Genomic DNA, 26,119 nt, shown 5'->3' on the forward strand with positions numbered 1-26,119 from the left:
TGTGTGATCTACAGCTATGTTAGCTGAGATCTTTTTCCTGTCAGTAGAAAATTCTTGATCCCATTCCATGATCTCACTGAACTTAACACTAAACATGAGAGCTCTGCTACCAACCTAACAACACCACCCTTTACACAAAGGCACCATCATCACATACGTGGCAGGAGTCTCAGAGGAACTTAGAAGAATCTTCTCCAAACACAACATCCCGGTAAACTTTAACCCAACAGCACCCTCAGACAGAACCTGGTCCATCCAACAGCACCCTCAGACAGAACCTGGTCAATCCAACAGCACCCTCAGACAGAACCTGGTCCATCCAACAACACCCTCAGACAGAACCTGGTCCATCCAGAAGACTAAACACCCAAACAGAAGCTCAGTGGGGTCGTTTATGCAGTCCAGTGTAGGAGCACTGTCCAGATGTTTACATTAGAGAAACTAAACAACAAGTACACAAGAACACAACACAACACAGGAGAGCCGCCTCTTCAGGTCAGAACTCTGCAGTCCACCTTCACCTGAAGGACAAGGGACACACCTTTGAAGATGACAAAGTCCACATTCTGGACAGAGAAGATGGATGGTTTGAGAGAGGAGTAAAAGAAGCTATCTATGTCAAAACGTGAAACCCCACCTTAAATAGAGGCGGGGCTTAGATTTCACCTTTCCAGAACCAATGATGCAGCTTTAATCTCATTCAGTTTCAGTCTAGGTCACACCTTCCTGCATCTAATCAACACGATGACTCACCATCAGTAGAGGCTGACGACTCATCAGGAGATGGAGAGGCGGGGTACTCAGAGTAGTTTCTGCTCTTTAAATAACAACAGACAGCTACAGCTTATGAGCTTGACTCTCCCATGTTCCAGTTAGAACTGACAAAGCTCCTCAGAGGAGAAGTGAAACGTTTTAAAGAAACCAAAGAAGTCCAGTTGCCTTCATCTGAACTCTTTGGAGTAATAGTCAATAATAAAAAATACATAATAAAGTAATAAAACGTATATAATTATGCTCACATTCACTTTTACCACCATCATGCCTAGTGCCTACTGTACAAGCCTGTGGGGGCAGGGCTATGATCTGGGCTTGTTCAGCAACAGGATGTACTCCAAGAAAGAGGTCAGCTGACTACCTGAATATCCTGAATGACCAGGTTATTCCATCTTCCCTGATGGCACGACCATATTCCAAGATGACAATGCCAGGATTCATCAGGCTCAGATGAAAGAGTGGTCCAGGGAGCATGAACATCATTTCCACACATGGATCGACCACCTCAGAGTCCAGACCTGAACCCATTGAGAATCTTTGTGCAACTCTCAGACTCTGCCATCGTCTATGCAAGATGTTGGTGAAACATTAGTGCAACACTGGATGGAGATAAGTCTGGTGACGTTGCAGAAGCTTATTGAAATTTCACCGTGAATGTGTGTCGTAATCAAAGCTAAAGGTGGTTCAACTAAATATTAAAGTGTGACCTTTTTATTTTGATGGCGGGCAGCATACTTTGACAGGTAAAATGAGGTGGCTTTGATGAACACGGAGAACCACGAGTTACTGGGTTACTTGTGTTAGTTTCAGATTAGTGACCACTGACGCACCATTGTCTCATTAACAGACGGGTCGAACGTGGATTCTCCTGTGATGTTTTCGTACGGTAAACTGGAGAACAGGGAGAGCTGCACTGGTTTCTTCTGACCCCTGACCACAGGAAAAAAAACACAGTTAGTCTGTTTTAGTGTCATGTTCTGTGTTCCTTTGGTCCCCAGCCCCCTCCCATTCTCCCTCCAGGTGTCCCCTCAGGTCCTGTGCCTCTTTTGGTCCCCTGCTCACTCCAGGTTTCCCTCAGGTTTCTCCCAGTCACCCTTCTGTAGTTTTCATAGGTTCAGGTTTTCATTTTATTCTCTAGGTCAGGGGTGTCAAACTCAAACTCACACGGGGCCGAAATGAAACTCTGGGACGGAGTCGAGGGCCAAACTTAATATTTTTTGAAAAAGTGACGGCAAATTTGCACATTTTCTTTATCAACATATAAGCAATTTAGAACCTTTAAATTTGGAAACAAACTTATTTCTGCATTAACACTGAATGTGGAATAACCAAATTACACACGAGCAAGTCAGTTTTAAATAAAAGGCATCAGTGGTATTCATTACTTGTGGTATAATCAGCATTTTTAAATCTATTCAGGATTTATGTTTTTTTGTTTATTCATTTTTCTTATTTTTATTCTCCTTTTTTCTCCTGTAATACGTGTCATCGCTGCTGTGACGTCTAGCTTTCCCCACTGAGGAACAATAAAGGGATTTTCTATTCTATTCATCTATCTGCAGCCTTTCCACTTCCTGTTTACTGTAGGTTAAATCTTTTCTCACGGGCCAACAACAAAATAAAATATCATTTTATCTTAAATGAAAATGCAACATCTCACCTGTTAACTTTCATGTTTTGGAGCAGAAAAAGAGCATCAAACCAACATATTTAAAGCTCAGTTTGCTCCACTGGTTTACTGTGATGCTCACCTGTTCCAGCCAGATACCTGCATCATGGGGTTGATCTGAGCTGAGGAGGAGACTCCTGTTGTTTTGTTCATCTTCATCACAATAATGACAACATTAGATGACAACAGGTGCTCACATAGGTTTGTGCTGATGAACATGTCTGAGCAGCTTGACCACGTTGTTGTGTGTCGGGGAGGAAACACGACCACAGAGTCGTGCTGGTTTGAGCGTGTCGCTGCTCGCTGGAGTTATATCGGCTCTGTCTGGACGTTAGTTGGAAAACTTTCTCTTTCAGTCGTGAACACATTACTGAGCGGCTAGAATCTCCGTTTCTGGGCTTCAACGTCAGAAAACAGCTGAGTGAACTCGGCGCTGAGTGAGAGGAGTGTTTAGTTTGTCCGAGACAGCGGAGCTGCAGAAACCGGCAGCAGGCGCTGGCAAAAACACAAAGGAGGGGGCGCGTCGGCTCCGCGCTGACGCCGCAAAGCATCATGGGAGTTGAAGTCTTTGCGGTGAAATGGGTTAGGGTTAGGGTTAATATATTTTTGATATTTATCTCGCGGGCCACATAAAAATGCTCCGCGGGCCTTGACTCTGACATATGTGGTCTAGTGTGTGTGTGTTTTCCTTCCCCACTTCATTAGTCTCCCTCACTCCTCAGGTCATTAGTTATTTATCCTTGGTTCTCCTGTGCCCTTAGTTCTGTTAGATTTATTTATTTAGAGATTCACAGGTTAGGGTTTATCCCCTCTGCTTGCTTTTCCCTTCCCATTTAGTTAATTGATCTCACCGTTCTCTCAGTTCTCTCTCCCACGCACCTGCTCCTCGTCTCCCAATCATCCAGCCCCTGCGTATATAACCCTGTCTCGTCTCTCTGTGTTTCGGTCCATTGTTGTTTTTCAGCGTTGTTTTTTCCCCCCACTAGGTTTTGGCTCAGAAAGTGAGTTTCTGTTTTTTTCAGGATTTTTTATTAATAGGCTTGGCTTCCTGCCCTTTTGGATTTTTTTTTTTTGGATTATCGTCCTAAATAAAGGATTTTACTTTTGAACAACCGCTCCTGCCTTGTGTCGTTCTGGGGTTCTGCATTTTGGGTCCTACCCTCCTGCTCTCAATGTGACATTTAGTTAGCATCTGCACGTCTGACTTCAGCCAATTTAAGATAAAAGTTGTTCAAACCTGCTTCTGTTTTTAAAGCAGCAATCCGGCGTTTCCATCTTACAGGAATAAGGTAAGTTAATAAAAAAATCCATAACAGTGATAGTCTTTCCCTGTACTGTGATATAACGTTGGCATTACATCACTGCTTTTTGTTAAGCTCGTCCCCCGTCCCGTAGAGCCCCATGTAATTTTAAATGCGTGCCACTCAACATCATTCAACACAAACACTGAAAGGATTACACAAACAAATGTACAAAACATCATCCAACAGAGTTAGACATCTACTTATGGATAGATGTCAAAGAGCGTGCACATGTTTGTGGACATATCTAGACAGATGCAGAGTTGGCAAAATTTTTACAGACAAGTAAGTATATATATATATATATATATATATATATATATATATATATATATATATATATATATATATATATATATATATATATATATATACAGTGGGGCAAAAAAGTATTTAGTCAGCCACCGATCGTGCAAGTTCTCCCACTTAAAATGATGACAGAGGTCAGTAATTTTCATCATAGGTACACTTCAACTGTGAGAGACAGAATGTGAAAAAAAATCCATGAATTCACATGACAGGATTTTTAAAGAATTTATTTGTAAATCAGGGTGGAAAATAAGTATTTGGTCAATAACAAAAATTCAACTCAATACTTTGTAGCATAACCTTTGTTGGCAATAACAGAGGTCAAACGATTACTATAGGTCTTTACCAGGTTTGCATACACAGTAGCTGGTATTTTGGCCCATTCCTCCATGCAGATCTTCTCGAGAGCAGTGATGTTTTGGGTCTGTTGCCGAGCAACACGGACTTTCAACTCCCTCCACAGATTTTCTATGGGGTTGAGGTCTGGAGACTGGCTAGGCCACTGCAGGACTTTCAGATGCTTCTTACGGAGCCACTCCTTTGTTGCCCGGGCGGTGTGTTTGGGATCATTGTCGTGTTGGAAGACCCAGCCACGTTTCATCTTCAAAGCTCTCACTGATGGAAGGAGGTTTTGGCTCAGAATCTCACGATACATGGCCCCATTCATTCTGTCCTTAACACGGATCAGTCGTCCTGTCCCCTTAGCAGAAAAACAGCCCCAAAGCATGATGTTCCCACCCCCATGCTTCACAGTAGGTATGGTGTTCTTGGGATGCAACTCAGTATTATTCTTCCTCCAAACACGACGAGTTGAGTTTATACCAAAAAGTTCTACTTTGGTTTCATCTGACCACATGACATTCTCCCAATCCTCTGCTGTATCATCCATGTGCTCTCTGGCAAACTTCAGACGGGCCTGGACATGCACTGGCTTCAGCAGCGGAACACGTCTGGCACTGCAGGATTTGATTCCCTGCCGTTGTAGTGTGTTACTGATGGTGACCTTTGTTACTGTGGTTCCAGCTCTCTGCGGGTCATTCACCAGGTCCCCCCGTGTGGTTGTGGGATTCTTGCTCACCGTTCTCATGATCATTTTGACCCCACAGGATGAGATCTTGCGTGGAGCCCCAGATCGAGGGAGGTTATCAGTGGTCTTGTATGTCTTCCATTTTCTGATAATTGCTCCCACAGTTGATTTTTTCACACCAAGCTGCTTGTCTATTGTAGATTCACTCTTCCCAGTCTGGTGCAGGTCTACAATTCTTTTCCTGGTGTCCTTCGAAAGCTCTTTGGTCTTGGCCATAGTGGAGTTTGGAGTCCGACTGTTTGAGGCTGTGGACAGGTGTCTTTTATACAGATAATGAGTTCAAACAGGTGCCATTAATACAGGTAACGAGTGGAGGACAGAAAAGCTTCTTAAAGAAGACGTTACAGGTCTGTGAGAGCCAGATATTTTCCTTGTTTGAAGTGACCAAATACTTATTTTCCACCCTGATTTACAAATAAATTCTTTAAAAATCCTGCCATGTGAATTCATGGATTTTTTTTCACATTCTGTCTCTCACAGTTGAAGTGTACCTATGATGTAAATTACTGACCTCTGTCATCATTTTAAGTGGGAGAACTTGCACAATCGGTGGCTGGCTAAATACTGTTTTGCCCCACTATATATATATGTATATATATATATATATATATATATATATATATATATATATATATATATATATATATTACTTTCATTGGATTAAAATGAAAGTAATATAGATTAGATTGAGATGGTACTTTTCAAGGTACTCAAAGCGATTTTCATTAATCATGCACTCACACATTCACACACTGCTGGTGATGAAAATCTACTAATTCACGAATATGGGGAAGTCAACCGGGACGGAACTGGGATTGAACCTACAACCCTCTCTACCGCCTGAAGTAATGCTGCCATACCTTTACCATCACAAACTATTATAAATCTATTTCAGAGAACTTGTGTTACATAAAAAAATTCTACACAATTTCAAAATCCAGTGATAAGGTTTCAGACTAGAATTCACACTCAATTGAAATGAACTACAAGACACCCAGCAAACATGCCCATTTGGACCCACCAAGGGCTTTAGTGGACTGTGTCTGGGGTAGTATATACAGGCAAACCCACACTTACCCCTGAGTTAACACTCAAGGATCTTGTCTATAAATGGGGTCAGTATGTCTTTTCCCATGTGGGCCCCTTTTGGATTTACTTAAGGGCAACCCACAGATGTATCCGCCCAAATCCATCCCATGCTGAGCCTTTGTGGGGGGTCCTGTGTCAGCCCAATGGATGTTTGCATTTATGTATGTTTATATCTGTGGGCACCCCACAATAGCATCTATCCAAAAACTACCCACAGTGGCCCTGTTGGTGTCAGCCCACATGAAGAATCGAGCACTCCGTCCAGTTTAACTGTAAAAATCACTAACATTGTGTTTTGGGCAAATAGAAATCACTCTGAGAGATTAATCTGGGAAGGCTGTTGGATTCCTCATATGGACCGACACTCGCTGGGCCACTGTGGGTAGTTTTTGGGCAGAGCCCACTGTGGGGTGCCTACAGAAATCAAACCGAGGGATTGACCTGGGTGGACTCTTCCCCACATGGGCTGACACTCTGAGCACTTCTCACCTTATCTCTAAAGACTGGTTCATGCTTCTCCGTCAGCTCCAAAAGGGAGAGACACGCACAGACGAAGATGTTTTGCCCTCATACTTCTCCGTCTCCTGGAGAGTGTTGCAAAGCAATTCCCCACCAGGACAACAGAGGGCGTAGCGCTGTTCTGTGGTATCCTGTCAGGTGTCCGGTCCAAGATAGTGTGTTTATATCGTGTTTTTAGAGTTTTGTCGCGAGGTTATTCTTCAAGCTGCTCCATGTCTGCTGCTAGTTATCCTCAGCTCTCTTTATGTTTTTGAGGGCACAATGGCGGCGCTGTAAACAACAGCGGCGTCCTGACCAATCACAAGCTTGTGTTGTCCATCTCGACAAACAGATGTTTAGAAAAGAGGGTCATAAACTACATTCCCTGTTGAGTCTTTAACAGCAGATATGGTAGTTTTCTCTTTATTTATTTTTAATTGGCTAGCTAAAAATTAACCTGATTTATTACTATGTTCAAAGTTTTCTATTCGTAGTCTTTGTGCTAAAAATTGAGTCTTTTTGTCAATAATTCCATGAAGTTCTAATTTAGCTTTACATACCGTAAATCCTCTAATACAGGCCCGGGCCTGTATTTGACTCAAGCTCATCAAGCTCCAGGCCTTTATTGGAAGGAGGGCCAGAATTAGAGGCAGGCCTCTATTTCTATTTGAGCAAAATGAACTAATGGTTTGCTGGAGTTTTTGACAATTAAAATTGCGCCCACATTTTCAAAGTTAAACACATTTCTTTTAACAACGGTAGTTTCTGCTTCAGCCCTCTCCCCCTCCCCCTGCTTCAGCCCTCTCCCCCTCCCCCTGCTTCAGCCCTCCCCCCCTCCCCCTGCTTCAGCCCTCTCCCCCCTCCCCCTGCTTCAGCTATCTCCCCCTCCCCCTGCTTCAGCTATCTCCCCCCTCCCCCTGCTTCAGCCCTCTACCCCCTCCCCCTGCTTCAGCCCTCTCCCCCCTCCCCCTGCTTCAGCCCTCTCCCCCTCCCCCTGCTTCAGCCCTCCCCCCCTCCCCCTGCTTCAGCCCTCTCCCCCCTCCCCCTGCTTCAGCCCTCTCCCCCTCCCCCTGCTTCAGCCCTCTACCCCCTCCCCCTGCTTCAGCCCTCTCCCCCCCTCCCCCTGCTTCAGCCCTCTCCCCCTCCCCCTGCTTCAGCCCTCCCCCCCTCCCCCTGCTTCAGCCCTCTCCCCCCTCCCCCTGCTTCAGCCCTCTCCCCCTCCCCCTGCTTCAGCCCTCTACCCCCTCCCCCTGCTTCAGCCCTCTCCCCCCTCCCCCTGCTTCAGCCCTCTCCCCCCTCCCCCTGCTTCAGCCCTCCCCCCCCTCCCCCTGCTTCAGCCCTCTCCCCCCTCCCCCTGCTTCAGCCCTCCCCCCCCTCCCCCTGCTTCAGCCCTCCCCCCCCTCCCCCTGCTTCAGCCCTCTCCCCCCTCCCCCTGCTTCAGCCCTCTCCCCCCTCCCCCTGCGCAGCGGCAGCAAACTCACTGATGCGCCTGCAGCCTCTCGGAGTTCCTGCTGCTCTAAACATTAAAATAATTATTTCATTTTCTGTTCCTCACTTCTGATTACCTTCAATGGTGTCTGTTTGTTGCAACCAGCAGGTACAAAAACTAACTTGTTTTTATTTGACTATTTTTCTGTCCTGTCTGTTTATTATCTTCCTGCATCTCCTCTCAGTCCTAAAGAGAAACTGCTACCTGGGTTCATATATATTCACCTCATGAGTTACCTTTGAACTGCAGTTCTAAAAGATCTACCGACCGCTAAAACAGCGGAGTGCTCGCTGTTTGGTGACCGCATCAGTGATCTGTGCGTCAGAGGACAAGGTGATGCGCCCCGCTCCACAGCAGCGAAACGCATCAGGCACAAATAAAAGACAGAAAACATTAAAGGAAATGAACCGACATGAACGATCGCGTGTCAGTACCGACGCTCTGGCACACCACATTCCACCCGGCCACAATAAGAAACCGGCCATTATTCACCTCCGCCCACTCCGGCACCGGCCAAAATATGAGACCCGGCCATTAATTGAATGCAGGCCTGTATTAGAGGATTTACGGTAATTTGCTCAGTAACTCTTCTGTGGATGCCTTTAAAGACTTGATGATTTCTTCTAACTCCTGAATACGTTTGTTTTCTGTTTTTTTCTTATGTGATGAGAAAGAGATTATTTTGCCTCTCATCACTGCCTTTCCTGCCTCCCAGAGAACAGATGCTGATGTTCCAGGCAGGTCATCATGTTCTAAATATAAAGCCCACTCCTTTTTAAAAAATTCTTTAAAACCTTCGTCTTTAAGCAGTGATGTATTAAACCTCCAGTTTTTGTTTGGTGGGATGGGTTAGGGTTAGATGCAGCACCAATTCACCTATCGATCTTACGATCCATCTTCCCCTCACTCGTGAACAAGACGTCGAGATACTTAAACTTCTCTATATGGAGAAGGTCCTCATCCCTAACCTGGAGAAGACATTCTACCCTTTTCCAACTCAAGACCATGGTCTGCTGCTCCTCCACATAGACATCGAGATGAGCCAGTTGAGGTGGCTCGGGTATCTAGTTAGGATGCCTCCTGGATGCCTCCCTGGTGAGGTTTTCTGAGTACGTCCAAAGGAAGACCCAGGACATGCTGGAGGGACTATGACTCTTGCCTGGCCAGGGAATGCCTTGGGATTTCCCGGGAGGAGCTGGCCCAAGTGGCTGGGGAGAAGAGAGTCTGGGCCCCCCACTTAGGCTGCTGCCCCCATGACCCGTCTCTGGATAAGCAGAAGAACATGGATGGATGGATGGGCTGACACATAAGGGGCCACTGTGGGTAGGTTTGGGGCAAACCCCACTGTGGGGTGCCCACAAGAATAATCAAAGTTAATGCACAAGTGAAAACATTTATTGGGCTGGTCTAGGGCACCCCACAAGGGCTCAGCCTGGGACGGATTTTGGCAGATTCATCTGTGGGTTGCCCTTGATTAAATCTAAAATGGGCCCACGTGGGAAAACATATATGGGCCCCATTCATGCAACCATACACAAGAGATCATTGTGGGTGAACTCTGGGGTAAGTGTGGGTTTGCCCTGCCAACACTTCCCCAGACACAGCCCACAAAAGCCCACGATGGGACAAAATGGGCATGTGTCCTAGGTACCTTTCCAGTCACTTTACTCCCACAAATACACGTCACCTTTCGGACTCACTTTGAGAAGAAGTAGATCCCAGTAACGAGGAGGAAGAGGATGGGAATGAAGACCACAAAGGCAATTTGAACTCTGTCCAGCCTAAAGTCTGCAGGAGATCAGAGAGCAATCAGATGAGGGATTTCAGGTCTTTGTTTAGCACCAACCTGCTTGAATACACCATATTTCAGCAGAAGAGTAAACAGGATTTCCTGTATGAACTGCTGAGACCATTTTCAATTGGCTCCACTTGAACTAGCTGTTAGCTCATCAGTCTGGTCTGAATGTATTTCTGGCTCTCCAAACTGAATCCAATTAATTAGCTACAGCTATTTTAGAATACATGAACTACCTAGAACGAAAAGGGACCGCAGCAGCTCTGGAGGTCGAGCGGGTTGTCCAGTAACTGGAAGGTTGCAGTTTGATCTCGGTTCCCACCAGAGAATGCTGCTGTTGTGTCTTTGGGCAAGACACTTAGCCTGCCCTGCCTGCTGTGGCGGTCGGAGGGACCGGTGGCGCCTCTGTTTGTGCGCCCCAGGGCAGCCGTGGCTACATCATAGCTCACTCCCATCAGCATGTGAATGTGTGCATGAATGGATGAATGTCTGATTGTGTTGTGAAGCACCTTGGAGGGTTGTAAAACCCCAAGAAGTTGCTGTACAAATACAGGCCATTCACCATTTAGAACAAACTACAGATCTTCTCTCTGAGATCTAATAAACGTGAACACAACCTCCAGTGGTGGACGTATAAATGTCTTTTGACTCTGATTTACAAAACATGACATTTTTACAGAAAAAGGTCATGTTGTCAGTGTTTGTGCTCAAGCAGAGTACTTTACTCTGTGACCAGCTCACCCTGAAACGAGTGTCCGTCATACTCCCCCAGGTTAGCTAAAATACAGAAACACGTCACGTTAGGAGGTCTGGGTGCTTCTCTAAAACAGAAAAACAAACACTAAGAGCTCAGTGAAATCATTTTAAATGATATTTTTCATTTACAAAACATTAATTGTTAGTCTTAGTTTGTTAGTCTTCACTAATGACATGATGAACTTATGTGTAAGGATAACCTGAAATGGACTTTAAAATAAACAAACAGCTTATGGTTATTTATCTTGAGATGCAAAGTGAAACACACCTGGTTGTTGAGATATAACTGAGCTGAAGTTCCCTACCTTTACAGACAGGTGGGAGATCACTCCACTGCGATGGGTGTCCAGGGACACAGTGGAGAACAGGTTCACCCAGGAGCTGATGTCCAGCCTGGCAGGAATAGTGCAGAGTCTCTCTAGGCTGGAACTGGATTTTCCTGGAGCTGGGGATCCCGTAGGTGGGAGTTCCTGGGTGACGGCAGGGCTCAAAGGCCTCAGCTGAAGGAAACGGCGAGGATTTTACTTACACAGAAAACACATGGGTAAGCTAGTCCTTTCAGTCATCCATACATGTGGACAGCCAGCACAAACAATCAAACAATTATGGAAACAAATGCAAGTTTAATCACTGGTCTAACGCTCCGATACGTACGCAGGCATCGGGGAAGTTTCTGACTCCACCTGGGACCTGAAGATCCTCGGCTGAAACACGTGAGCAGGCTGTTTCCAGATAAAGCAAAGCCTTTGTTGCAGATGTACTGGATGGTTGACGCTACTGTGAAATGGGGACCAGACAACACCCGCCTACTGTTCTCCACCTTTCCAGGATCAGTGCAAGAAACCACTGAACACAAACAAGAACATGTCTTTTACAGTCAACAGATAATCTCTTCCCTTTAAGTTTCCTATTTCCAATCTCTGGCGACTGTTCCCACCTCTGGCACAGATTGGGAGGTCACCACTCCAGGTGAGGTCCCACTGACACATCAGCAGCTCGGACCCCACCACTTGGTAGCCCGGGTAGCACTGGTAGGTGACCACGGTGCCCTGAACCAGGTCAGGGTGGGAGGAACTCTTCCAGCCATTAGTAATCTCAGGGAGCTCAGGGCAGGTGTCATTACGAGTTACTTCTGCAGGAGCAAAGGGAGTGAGCAGGAGTCAGAGAGACAGATGAGAGTTTGAGAGAGACAAAATCACATCCCAAAAATCCACAGTACTCTGGATAACCGGTACAACTGCTCAACCCCCAGTTGGTCGTGGCAGATGGCTGCTCATACTGAGCTATGTTCGGTTGGAGGTTTGTTCCTGGTAAAGAGGACTTGTCCTCTCCACCGTCGCTACACGCATGCTTAGTATGAGGATCGCTGTAAAGTCACTGACACAACAGAGTGACTGCTGTAAGTCAGTGAATCCATGCCATTTGCTGGGTTACAGTGAAGAGTGGACTTTCAGTCGATAGCCTGGTGTGAAGAAACATTCACACGTGCATGGTGAGAAGCAATGCTGGCCTTACCAGTGTTGGGCTAATTAATAACTTTTACCATTGGGCCGTTACCGTTACTGGGCATGTAAAGTTACTATAATGTGTTTGGATGAAGTGCAAAGACGCCTTTTGGTGGTGACAAATCTGTAAAAAAGGAGGAAAGAAAAACAAACAACGCTTCAGAAAGTGAGGAAATTAGTGAAAACAGCAGACGCTGGGGCGAGCTCTAAGGTAAGCCGTTTTAACATTTAATCAACAACTGACCTCTCTGTAATTCCCTTTTGTGAGGCGATAATTTAATTTATTCTAGTACTAATTGTATTTTTGTTAGTCAAAATTACAAATGAAGACATCAACAGTTATGCTGTCACTAGTAGAAATTATAACTAAGGATATCCATAATAAGAATGGCACTAGCAGGAATTAAGTTTGCGATATCTCAGAATCCCTAAAAACCTAAAGTAGCATTTTAAACACTTATTAGACAGATATCTATTTATTCTATTGTTCCTAGTAGAAATTAACATTCCAGATACCCATAAGAACATTTTTTCTGAATGATTCATGTATCTGAAATGTTCATTCTAGATAGTAAGATTCATTCAGTTATAAAAATATTCTACATTATAGATATTATATAACATAACTGCATTATAGAACATAAACGTAATGTTACAGTTACTTTGGTGGGTAACTAATTACTTTTACAATCTGGTAACTGAGTTACTAACTCCACTACTTTTGGGAAAACGTAATTTGTAACTATAACTAATTCCTTTTATAACGTAAGATGGCCAACACTGGCCTTTACAACATACTGGTTTTATGAAAAATTTCCAATGTCCGAGCCAGTCGCCCATGGTACCTAACATCCTCCCTGAGGAACTCCTACAACTATCCAACAACAGTTTGGTCATGAACTGGGATGAACTGTCTTCTCCAGCATGATGGAGCACCAGGACAGATGACTAGCTATGAAATACTTCAGTAACCATATAAACATTTGAAAAAGAGATCCATAAACCTGACAGACTGCCGGCTGGAGGTTTGGACTCCAGGGGCATAGGCGTCATTTTAACCGGGGACGCCGGGGACATGTCCCCGGCAAAATTTGTGATTGGCAGCTGTGTCCCCCCCACTTTCAAAAAAGCCTGCTGATGAGGATTTTTGTTTTACCTGCTCAGATCTTATACCAGGGGTCGGTAACCTGTTCCCATCAAAGAGCCATTATTACCCATTTCCCACGGTAAAGAAAACACCGCAGTAGCGTTGCGGGCGGGGCCTACCCTCAGACAGCAGAGCGCTGCTCACAACAGGTGACAGCAGCCGGGGGCATCGCACCCGTGGGGGATTCAACACCCACACTTTTCCAGCTGTTTTGCTCACCTCCACACCAGTCTGGTTTCTTGACGTCGCACTCACTCTGTTTGCCTCATCTCCTTCTTCACCTCCCGCTTCTGACAGCCGATGTCGGGTTTCCAGGAGAGCAGGAGAGGGAGGGACGGAAGAGCTCGACTGAATTCATAATTTTACATCTTGACATTAGCTGTACAAAGTCTGAGTTTGATAAAGTGAAGAACAACAATTTGCAGAGGTTTATAACAGGCGCGGCACCAGGTTTTCATTTTTGGGTGGGCCACGGTAATTCTGGACGGACCTTAATAAGCAGCGACTTCAGTGAAGCAGGCAGGTCGCGCTAGAAAATTTAGTTTAAAAAGACGTCATAAATGTGTTCCCCCGTCATTTTTATTTTTAAAATATGAAGTAAAAACTCCCAGTTTAATTTTCATTCATTTGTCATTAATATGTAGTCTACACCCGTGCGTTAAGTGGACCATCTTCCAGTAAAAGCAAAGCATCCAGCCCACCTCTCCAAATGCGTAAAATGTGCATCAGCCGCTAGTTAGGCGCGCCGCGCGCACCGTCAGCTACGTCAGCCCAGGCAAGAGCAGAGCAACTAGAGAAAGAATAGAGGATAATTGTGTCTGGATGTGGATGGAGATCACATTTTACATCAGCCTGATCATCATTTAAATACGTAACCCATCACCTGTCTTCTAGTCCACGCTATCAGCATTATTTTAATTGGTGTGTGTGTGTGTGTGTGTGTGTGTGTGTGTGTGTGTGTGTGTGTGTGTGTGTGTGTGTGTATGTGTGTTTTCCACTTCAAACACTGGTCTAACCAACCAGACCAGCGTGTCCAGTAACACATTAATGTTACAAATAAACTTGATTAACCCCAGAGCCACGCACACTACGCTGTACTCCTGACTGTAAATGAGGGGGAAACTATTTAATCGGATCCTTTTCTCTTCAACGTGGTTTCATGTAAAGTTTCATTCAGTACAAACTTTAGTTACACCAATCTAACGAGACAGAGCCTGGATTTGTATTCTGAACAGTTTAAACATGTTTGAAACGGAGACGTGCGTGACGCGTCTACAATTCGCACCTGCTCCGCTATTATGGAAATTAAACTAACAAGATGAATAACATGAAATTATTTTAGGCACAGACAACATCCCCCACACTTTTGAAAAGCTTGCAACGCGCCTGATCGCTCGTGTACATCAAAGTTATCTTTCGTAAGACGATAATCAATAAAACGATTTATATAAAGTGGATCCAGAAGTAGTAGCCCCTCTCTGCCTTCAATATTTGGTATTTTTCACCCTGTTGGTGGTTTTACTGAGCAGGTGCCACTTTTGTCATACGTTTCTTTTTAAAACATGTTTAGACTGTTCAGAATACAAATCCAGGCTCTGTCACATTTGATTGTTGTAATTAAACTTTGTAGGTGGGGAAGGTCAGAAAGCAGCTCAGAAGCGCCGATATGATTACGCACAAGCGTGACGCATCAACCCGGTCTCACAGTAAGACCGGGTTGGAACTGTTCAGGTTTACGCAGACAATCTTTACATTTAGAATTAGCTTACGGATGTAAAATTAATGCAGTAAAATATAAAGCTTTTTATTTAAATATCCATTCATTATTTCACACGCACAGAGAGCCGCATCAGATGGATGGAAGAGCCGCATGCTGACCCCTGTGCTAGCCTACTTTATTGTCCCCAGCAATTTTTAAACCCCACTCAAGTGTATGGTTATTGTCCCCAGCTATTCTGAAAACAAACTGACGCCCTTGTCCAGGGGCCTCATTTATCAAGCTTGCTTACGCACAAAAAAGGGTCAGAAAACTGCATAAGCAACTTTCCACTCAAACTTTGGGGTTTATGAAAGAAAACTTAGCAGAAAAATGTGTGCAACTTTAAGTTGACTAAGGACCTGGCTTACACACATTTTGGACATGGAGAGCACCTGCAGTGCTGCTGCTGAGAAGGAAAAAATTATTCAATTCAAGTTTATTTATAAAACGCCAAATCACGACAAGAGTCGTCTCAAGGCACTTCACATAATAAACATTCCAATTCACAGTTCATTAAGCTAATCAGAAATAATGTTTCCTATATAAGGAACCCAGCAAATTGCATCAAGTCACTGACTAGTGTCAGTCAAGAAGAAATACGGAAGAAAAATAGAAGCGACAAAACTGAAAAGAAACCCCGGACAAAAACCTCACGAGTATGGGAGCACTTCACTCTAGATGCCATGAAAAGACGGGTGACCTGCAAAATATGCAAAAACCATCTAGCATGGCACGGAAGCACGACGTCCCTAAGTGAACATATGAGAGGAAAACATGTGGGGGCTGATGCAGCAGAGGAAGCGCCAGCCCGGTAAGTAACAGAAAATAAACAAGCTAAATATAGTGGTCCATCACGACACGCAGATCAAATTTGGGACTTAGTGTTTTAGCTGAGTTCGTTATAGTGAATGTTAAACATGTTTTTTTTTTTGCCGCGTCAGTCTACGGTGTTCTACTTCTGATTGGCTAGATGCAATCGTGAATCTCCTCCGTGTTGTGAATCATGCGCTTGCCAAATTTAGCACGTCTGTTTATAAGAATGTTCTCGTTAAGAGAAAAACGGCACAAACCCATAACTGTGTTCCTCATTCAAAAAAGGACAACTCCGCGGAGAAAAATATACAGACGAGCTGTGTCCAGGTGAATATAACGCGGCATAGTTGTACGCTTTCAATTTTTAAATACAGGAGAAATTCAGAAAGTCTTTTTTTTACTAATAAAAGGCTGTTTTACTATCTAACGCTGTAAAACGCCTCACAACACATTTTTGTCAAAATAAATGATCACTGTATATTGTTAATTCAAATAATATAATATTGATTTAGTGTTGTAGTGTGTGTGCTGCTTTATTTTATATGTGTACTTATTTCAGTCTATTTGTGTTTCTTATGCAGAAAAAAACAAGCAACGATGGACAACTACATGGGGAACAAGACACTCACCCCCCAGCAATGCATACCACTTACAAACTCTATTCTAGATTCTACATTATTTTTTATGGAATTTACCTCTTATATTTTGATGCCAAAAAATTATTCTGGACTGATATTTTGCACTGTTTAGCTCATTTTACACCGCTGACTGTGTTCATGTGCAATAAAATTTGCAGTCAACTGCACAATTCTCTTATGTTTTTCTTTTTCTTAACTGAAATGTATTCATCACTTGTATAGGTTAAATAGCTAAACAATAACAAACCAATTAATCGATTAATCGAAAAAATAATCGACAGATTAATCGATTATGAAAATAATCGTTAGTTGCAGCCCCAATTGACAGGCTTGACTTGCACATAAATTAACAACAATTAACAGTAAACCTCGAGGAAGTCAGATAGATGGATGGATGAATGGATGGAAATATTGAAAAGGTGGTGTTTTGTTTAAGTTTCATCTATGGGGCCTCTGGTTTTTGCCCCTGTGGAACTGGCTGATGCTGATGATGTTTTCGTTAGAATAAGTTGCTCTTCCTTTTTAGTCTGTCAGTCAGATGCTATCTGGACGATTGCTGCTTTTCCATTATTCACTGAAAATAAAACAGGAAACTCGGTCTGTATGTCACAGTAATTTAAACCAGTATATGAAGCTCACCAAAGAAGTGAATAACGAAGCCATTGCCATAGCCATAGACTTCTGTAGCAGGGTCAGATTGGAACTGGATGGTGACATCTGCAGAAGAGGTGTAGAGCTTGAAGTGGGACTTTGATCCTTTGTACTGACCCAGTACTTTAGCTGTGAGGTCATCTCCATCATAAAAGGTCAACAGGTCATTCTTTCCAATGTTCAGCCTGTAAGAAAGAGAGCAAATACAGACTGGAGTTAGGGTCTACAGCTGTTTATTTTAAAGGAGACATATTGTACAAAATTGAGTTTTGCAGCCTTTGTGTTGCCATATCGGTCTCTACTGCTACTATAAACACTCCAAATGTGAACAAACCCCTTCCAATCATTTTTTTCTCAGTGTTTGGTTTTAGGAATTATTATCTAAAACAAGTTCTTTTGAAAAGTCCAAGTTTGTGACATCAGAAAAGGGGAAATTTGCATAGATCCCCTAACCTCTCGACTCTGAAGGAGCAGCGGCTCTACTCTGAGTCCCTCCCGGATATTGGTGCGTCTCAGCTACTAGCAGGCTGTGTGGGGGTGGCTGGGTGGAGCCAGTTCCAGCTTAAAATGACAGAGCCCTGAAACGGCTCATTCTGGAAAGTACTAAAAATGTCAAGAATAACACTGCTGAGATTGCTTTATTTTGTGTAAATAACTTCATGGACATGTTTTATTTAGACCATATTATACATATTATAACTTTAGAAAAATCATAATACATCATTTTCAAACTCAGCGCTGATCTAAAGCCTCATAAAATCAGAGTGAGTCACACATTTCCCCTACTTCCAGTCCTCAAGCTGAAAATAATAAAGCTTAGTTGGGGCAGCAGCTCAGGACTTTCAGCGGGTTGTCCAGTAATCGTAAGGTTGCAGATTCGATCCCGGCTCTGGACAGAGGACTCTGCTGTTGAGTCCTCGGGCAAGACACTTAACTCGCCTTACCGCCAATGGTGGTCGGAGGGACCAGTGGCGCCTGTGCTTGGCAGCCTCGCCTCTGTCAGTGCGCCCCAGGGCAGCTGTGTGTATGATGCAGCTCTTCACCACCACGGTGGGAATGGATGAATGATACACTGTGGTGTAAAGAGCTTTGGAGTCCTCTGACTCTGACAGGTGCTATACAAGTGCGTGTCATTTTCTACAAGTAAAGGCATAAATTTATGACATTAAAGTGTGAGGAGCCCATCAATACAGGACAGCCTGACTAAATCTGCACATTAGTAGAAAACAGTTTCACATCTGAGGACATTCTTAAAGGTGTCCTTTACTCATACTGTAAGTACATTTGCAGTGGTTTCGATTAGGAAAGAATGCCTCGTAAGTCGTACTTCAGGGTGTGGTGGGGGTGGGGGGCTCTGATGCACCAGTTTCAGTTCGAAAAAATCAGCTGGAGGAGAAAGTACCTTCAGACGACATGATTTGAGCACTTCGCTCTCAGACTGCAGGTTTACTGGTGGTTCCCAGAATATCGAAAAATACGATGGGATGGAAGGCAGATCTTTTAGCTATCAGGCTCCTCTCTTGAGGAACCAGCTCCCAGCTTTAGTCCGTGAGGCAGACACCTTGAATAGGCTTAAAACATTTTTATTTGATAGGGCCTATGGTTAAAATCTGATGTTAGCCTAAATCTGGACAAGTGGGGGAGTAGAGGGAGGTGGAGTGTACAGTCGGTAAAGACGGCTCTCCCTTGCCCTGCCTCCAACATGCCTCCATCTAAATAGGATAGATTATCCAGAGTTATCTCTGTAGTTATGCTGCTATAGGCTTAGACTGCTGGAGGATACACTGACCACTTTTCACACTCTACTGCTTTCTTCTACAATCTGCTCTTTAACTGTATTATTTCCTGCTATTTCAGCTGTTAACTTTATTTTCTCTCTAAGTGTTTTTCTCCCCAGAAGAAGCTACAACGATGTTCTGCTGAGCTGTGGTGGCCTCATGGAGGGGGCCATCGACTAGCACACTGCTGCTAACCACTAATACATTCTCTCTCTCCTGATAATAACTTTTTACTCTCTTTGACGTTGGATGTGCTACTACTAGTTTACCCGTTTAATTATAGATCCACTAGGATAAATACAATAAAGTTTATCTTTCACCAAATAGAATATTTACTAAGAAATCACAATATAACTATAGACACATTACTAGTCTTGTGTGTGTGTGTGTGTGTGTGTGTGTGTGTGTGTGTGTGTGTGTGTGTGTGTGTGTGTGTGTGTGTGTGTGTGTGTGTGTGTGTGTGTGTGCTCTGTCTTCTCCATCCCCAGTGAGTCGTGGAGGATGGCTGCTTATACTGAGCCAGGATTCTCTGGAGGTTTCTTCCTGTTAAAAGAGAGTTTTCCTCTCCACTGTCGCTGCATGCTTGCTTAGTATGAGGATTGCTGTATAGTCACTGACACTAGTCAGTGACTCGATGCAATTTGCTGGGTTCCTTAAATAGGACACATTATTTCTGATTGGCTTAATGAACTGACCTGAATTGGAATGTTTATTATGTGAAGTGCCTTGAGACGACTCTTGTTGTGATTTGGCGCTTTATAAATAAAGTTGAATTGAATTGAATTGAATTTGGAGTCTTGTTTCTTGATATTTGGACATCTTGCTTCTGATTGACTAACAGCAACACGACTCTACCACTGCCTCTGCTGTCCAACGTTGATGTTTTATCTCCAGGAATACCACAAGCCTGGAGGAATTCTGCTGTGTGGTGAAGTAGCTAATGCTAATGGTTAGCTTCTACTACCTGAGACGTTATCTTCTGTTTCCTGGACGCTAAACCAACAACAGCCTTCCTCGTCACGAGCCATTGGATGTGATGAATGTTAAGTGACAGTGTAACTTGGATCTGTCAGGCTTTTCCAATCCTAGAGTTTCACCATCTATTTTCTATCAGAAGCTAATGCACGAGATAGGAGTAGGAAACTATTTTAATGTTCTATCTGCATGAAAAACTCAGAGTGACGGATTACAATCAGAAATAATAATTAGAAAATGGGTTTTCAGTGAAATGCTTCTATATATGCCACGATAGTCAAGTCAAGTCAACTTTATGTATAAAGCACTTTACAACAACATAAAAGCTGACCAAAGTGCTTAACAAGCCAAAAAGAACAGAAGTTCCCTAAAAATTCTAAAAATAAGATAAAAAGTTCATCACAAAGTAAAAACATGATAAAACAAACATATCAAACTGACATAAAAGCTAGTAAAAACAGACGCATTCTCAAACTGAATTAAAAGCAAATGAGAACAGATGAGTCTTTAAGAGTGATTTAAAACCCGACAGTGACGAAACCGTCCTAATCTGAATCGGGAGCTAGGAGCTGCTACTGAGAAAGCTCTATCACCCCTGAGCTTTCTCTTCGTTCTCGGCACCTCCAGGAGAAACTGGTCAACTGACCTCAGTGACCGAGACGGGGAGTGAGTAACTAAAAGTTCACACAGATACTGCGGGGCAAGGCCATGTACAGCTTTAAAAGCCAATAAAAGAACCTTGTACTGGACCCTAAATTCGACAGGCAGCCAGTGCAGCGAAGCTAAAATTGGGGTAATGTGCTCCCTCTTTCTCGAACCTGTTGTTGAGGGTCTGCCCTCATGAGAAAATTGCTACGCAGCATTTTCTCCAAAAACTGTGTGATCTGCGCTCTGAAAAAGCAGATAATAAGTTCCAGCGCCAAGAGAGACTTCATTTCCCATGATTCCTTGAGCCAGAAGCAATGTGATGACGTCACCGCCGAACCCCGGAAACAAGTTCTGCGCATGTGCGGGAGCCATTCAGGACACTTCCCGCCCCGCCAGAGTCTATAAAAGAGAGGAAAAGTGAAACTTAACTTCTCTTTGTTCTCAGCTTCGGCTGATGTTAGAGACCGCTCGCTGCTGCAGCTTCGGACGCGTGGGAACGGCGAACCGCGGAGGAGCAGCGTTAAATCATCGTCTGGCTCAGTGTGATTTCCAAGGGACGCCTTGAAGTCGCTCAGAGAAGAGTTTTTTTTTTCTTTATTTTTTCTCTACTTCTCCTCTCCCGTTTCTCATAGCCAAACAAGCGGTCAACTGTGTGATTTGCTTCAAAATAGAAAACGGTCTTTCTATCTTCCGTACCAAATACATCATCCAGACCATCTTGAAGTAAGATCTTCTCTTTCGTTGTAATATCTGAGTTGTTTTAAGCTGTGGCCACAGCATTGACAGTTTTAGATATTTCATTTGCCTTTGATTGATTGTTTTGTTTTGCTTCCTGATTCTTTGTGAAGCGGTTTTGAAGTTTTTGATTGAGTTAAGGTGAAAGTTGAGCCACTGACTGAAAGTTTAGGGGAAAACTTACACACACACATCCCACCCCTCCCACATCGGTTCTCAGTGTGGGGGTGAAAGACAGCTCACACACACACACACACACACACACACACACACACAACCACAGCTTACCGCTTACACTCCTACACATTCCACAGAGCCGATCTGGTGGTCAGCAGAACAAAGAACCCCTTCAATCTCATTACACCATCTCAGAATGTTTTACAGTATTATTTCATTGTTTAATTACTTGTTATTCATTTGATAATATAAGTTGGTTAATAAATGTTATTCAATTAAGTTTTGTTTCAAGTGAATTGTTTGTGTGATATAAATGTCAACAGCAGCTCGTTAGGATTCACGGAACGTTTAGACGAGACTGATAATAGTTTTGGATTCAATTTTTCCCCTGTTAGAAGGGGATGGTGCCCCGTAGATATCTCCGGATATCCTAATTAATTAATAAATTGGTAAATATTTCCATATTTACGAATTTATTGAAGAATCCAAAAAAGTAAGTAAAAGCTTACAAATTATTCGTTTGACCGATAGTCACAACACCTTCAATAGCGTGCTGCTGCATTTTGCACCATTTGAAGACGGGAGAGGTGAGACTGAGGAACACCAAGGTACAGTGCGTTGCAAAAGTCAAGGCGTGATGTAATGAACGAGTGAATCACCGCCTCAAAGTCATGACTTGAGAGCAGACGCTTAACCTTGGCGATCCTCCTTAACTGATAAAAACTGGCTTTGGTGACGGCACTGATTTACTTTTCCAGAAACTGATCACTGTCAAGCTGGACTCCCAGACTGGTCGCTACAGGTTTCAAAAATAGGGCTAGTGGACCAAGGTCAGCAGAACATGGCCCACTAGGACTAAAAAGCATGACCTCAGTCTTGTCATTATTAAAATGTAAAACATTTGCAGACATCCAGGTTTTAACCTCATCTAGGCAGTTTAGAAGAGGATCTAAAGAATTGGGTAGGCCACGTTTAATGGGAATATAAACCTGGGTGTCGTCTGCATATAGATGAAAAGAACATCCATGTTTTGTAAAAATAGAACTCAGAGGTAGCGAATACAGAGAGAACAATAACGGGCCCAGCACCGATCCTTGAGGAACCCCACAAACTAGAGGTGAGGGAGATGACGTGAAGCAACCTAATGATACACAAAATGACCTCTCAGCCAAATAGGACTTAAACCAGTCCAAAGCAACTCCTTTAATCCCAACAGACTCTTGTAACCATGAAATCAGGAGACTGTGATCCACGGTGTCAAAGGCAGCAGACAAATCCAACTGTACCAGAACCACAAAATCACCAGTCAGTAGCTAAAAGAATATCGTTTAAGACCCTGAGCAGTGCAGTCTCTGTGCTATGTGCCTTCTTAAAACCTGACTGGAATTTTTCACAAATATCCTTTGCATGCAAAAACTCTGTCAATTGCAAATACACCACCTTTTCCAGAACCTTTGAAAGGAATGGACGTTTAGAAATAGGCCTGTAATTAGACACAGTAGAGGGGTCAAGACTGGGCTTCTTAAGTAGTGGCTGAACAACAGCATGCTTCCAAGATTCTGGACCCACACCAGATGAAAGGCTACTATTCCCCAATGGTAAGAACCTCCGTCTTCCCCAAGTTGTCAGATGTCCTCAAAGCTCGAAGACCATACCGCAGATTGTTAAAATTAACATCAGGTTGCCGATGACGCGATGAACAAGGACCGCGCAGCCGATCCAAACAATCCGAGTCCACAACGGGCACGCGCCAGGTGTCAGGGGGATTAGCCAGCCGCCGGTGATCAAGGGAGCAAAACGCGCCATTTACTGGAACCGAGAAAACTTCCCGACAGAGCTTCATTTTCGCCAGCTTTCCTCCTCTCTTCCCCCTGCGCCGTTGCCTTCTCCTCCAGGGCGGCGGCGCAGGAACACGGCACAGGTACGGAGGAACTGAAGCCAGAAAATGGGGCAAAACCTTCTGTCCATCTCTATAAGATCCAGATACGGTTTTTGCAGAAAGCTTGAGATCCAGGAGCTGTTGACGCTCATATATCAGCAGAGAGTTTGCATCAAAAATAAAAACAGATAAAAACAATAAAATCAAAAAGAGCTCTAACACAAAACGGCAGGCCAAGCACACCGGCGCCATTTTGGTTTAGCTCGATCAAAGATATAGTTTTCATTAATTCCCACAAAGTATATAACGTCCTGTCTTGAGTGACGTAAGGAGCAGCAGAATTAGTTCAATAGTCTCTGTGATGTGGCTGCTAGGTTCCTCACGAGCATTGATCAACGCAGTCACATCACCCCATCTTTGCCAGTCTACACTGGATTTCAGCACAGTACAGGGCTACATTCAAGATTCTAACCCTGGCCTGCAATGCTCTGAATGGCTCTTTCCTGCTTTATCTTCATGAGTTGCTAAAGCCTTACGTCCAAAGGTCCACTGACCTTGGCCTTCTAATGGTGCCCAAGAGATCTTACAAATTCTGTGGGGAGTGATCTTTTTCCAAACTATGGAACACTCTCTTCACATCAAGATGCACAGTCTTCAAAGAAATTTAAATCATGCTTAAAAACCCACAATTTTAGCGCCGTATTTGTCCCTTGACACCACTTTGCCCCTTTTCTCTCTGGCCTTTAAAATTGTAGGCTTTGCTATTAGTTCTGCTTTAACCCTGTTTTTAATGTTTTACTATTTGGCTTGCATTTATTCTTTTACTGTCTGTCTTATGTTCTTGTTTGTACTTACAGCTTTGACTACCACTTTTTTATGACTTTTGCTTTGTACAGCACTTTGGTCAGCTGCAACACGGTTTAAAATGTGCTTTATAAAACTACGGATGGATGGATGTTTTAGATCTGTCCCAAATGGTGGAACTAGAAACTTTGAAGAGCAAATTGCAAGTTAAGAGACTCCCATGAACCAATGTTTAGGGAAACATAATAGAAACTTGTTTAAAAATGTTTTTACACATACATAAAATATTTACACTTTTAGAATAATTTTTGTGAGAAAAAAGTGTTTTTTTTTTTGCCAAACCAAGTGACGTCAGCTGAGGGAGTCCTGGTGGCTTAATCCAGAGAAAAATATGGACTCTAATGCTGCTCTGACACAGAGGAAACTTTAAATGTTTGTAATTCTACTTCTGATGGACCAGAACAATAAAGTTATGAGTTTGCTGCACACCCCAGAGAGCAGAGACCAACCAGAGGGAGAAACCATCGGGCAAAGCAGGGAGGTTGAGGAGAAGCAGCGGGGTAGCAGCAGGCGAGCTAACAATGCTAGCTTAAACTTGTGTGCTAGCATCACAATATAGTACAGATTACTACCATGTACCAGACAAGTAAAATAGTATCGGTCAGTTAATATTAATATTAATACAGACGCTCGTCTGTCAGCTGTCTCATACTCATTAATATCTGTACATGGAACTTAGTTTAGTGCTTTAGAGAGAGGGAGAGAGAAGCAGCTGTCATCTGGTTCTGGAGCTCATGCGGGCTTCTGGGAGCTGGATTGGGCTACAGAAATCTCGTCTTTTCAGCTGCACAAAACTCCCTCAGGCATGGAGATAGAGGCGTTGTTTCTCTTAATTGGAAACTGGTGGACTGGATGTCCAGAAAGGCTGGGGTTGGTACAGCCTTCACAGACAAAAGTGGTAACACTTTAGTTTAGGGAACACAAATTAACCATTAATTAGCTGCCAATTAATATGCATATTAGTGGACTGCTAAGTCTGAACTAGTCATTATTAAGCACTTATTAACAGTGTATTACTAATGCCATAATTCTAACATTAACAGGCCATAAATTAAGAGTTTTATCAAAATAAGCCATTCATAATGGTTTGTTGCTGATTAACACACATACTAATTAGCTCAAATCAATATGTGGCTTTTAAAGTAATTCAAGGGGAATATATTCTTGCCTTTAAGTGGTTAATTAATACTAAAGTACTAGTAATCAGGTATGAACAAAATCTGTCTTTAGAATGGGGAACGAATTCTTGCTTGCAAGTGGTTAATTGATTGTTGTTTAGGCTCTATCAACATGTGGAGTTTGGTGTTTATTTACATAATACTAGAACATAATATTTTTGGTTATGAACTATTCCCCTTGAATTACTTCGTTAAAAGCCACATATTGATTTGAGCTAATTGGAATGTGTGTTAATCCGCAACAAACCATTTACCTTTGGTTAACAAACCATTATGAATGGCTTATTTTGATAAAACTCTGAATTTATGGCCTGTTAATGTTAGAATTACAGCATTGGTAATAAGCACCTATTAGCTTAATAATGACTAATTCAGACTTAGTAGTCCACTAATAAGGATATTAATTGGCATCTAATAATGGTTAATTTGTGTTCCCTAAACTATAGTGTAACCACAATAGTTTATCAAAATGAACACAATCCAACACTAGTAAAAACAAACACACTGACTCGATAACACGACCTCTCTAACTACCCACTCTCCATACTGAGCTGAGGCAGCACTGAAAAAGGTGCGTTTTTAGAAGCTTTGCAGAGAAAGACCAC

General features: G+C 43.3%; 1 protein-coding gene across 7 annotated transcripts in view; it reads right to left on the reverse strand.

Moving 5' to 3' along the window:
- Nucleotides 1-11: 11 nt before the first annotated feature.
- The window catches only part of sez6b (seizure related 6 homolog b), a 208,132-nt gene continuing 182,024 nt past the window's right edge, over nucleotides 12-26,119 (reverse strand). For 5 of the 7 annotated variants that reach the window (XM_054734265.2, XM_054734269.2, XM_054734270.2 and 2 more), the window contains 7 exons: nucleotides 17,269-17,465; nucleotides 11,705-11,899; nucleotides 11,422-11,613; nucleotides 11,073-11,267; nucleotides 10,753-10,788; nucleotides 9,917-10,004; nucleotides 12-1,704 (listed from right to left, as the gene is read on the reverse strand). In XM_054734265.2, coding sequence (XP_054590240.2) covers nucleotides 1,581-1,704; nucleotides 9,917-10,004; nucleotides 10,753-10,788; nucleotides 11,073-11,267; nucleotides 11,422-11,613; nucleotides 11,705-11,899; nucleotides 17,269-17,465 — 1,027 coding nt within the window. In that variant the 3' untranslated portion in view covers nucleotides 12-1,580. The remainder of the gene's footprint in view (nucleotides 1,705-9,916; nucleotides 10,005-10,752; nucleotides 10,789-11,072; nucleotides 11,268-11,421; nucleotides 11,614-11,704; nucleotides 11,900-17,268; nucleotides 17,466-26,119) is intronic. The other 2 variants (XM_054734268.2, XM_070543735.1) reach the window with 2 other exon arrangements.

The sequence above is a fragment of the Nothobranchius furzeri genome, chromosome 13 (genome assembly GCF_043380555.1).
Source record: "Nothobranchius furzeri strain GRZ-AD chromosome 13, NfurGRZ-RIMD1, whole genome shotgun sequence".
NCBI lineage: Eukaryota > Metazoa > Chordata > Actinopteri > Cyprinodontiformes > Nothobranchiidae > Nothobranchius > Nothobranchius furzeri.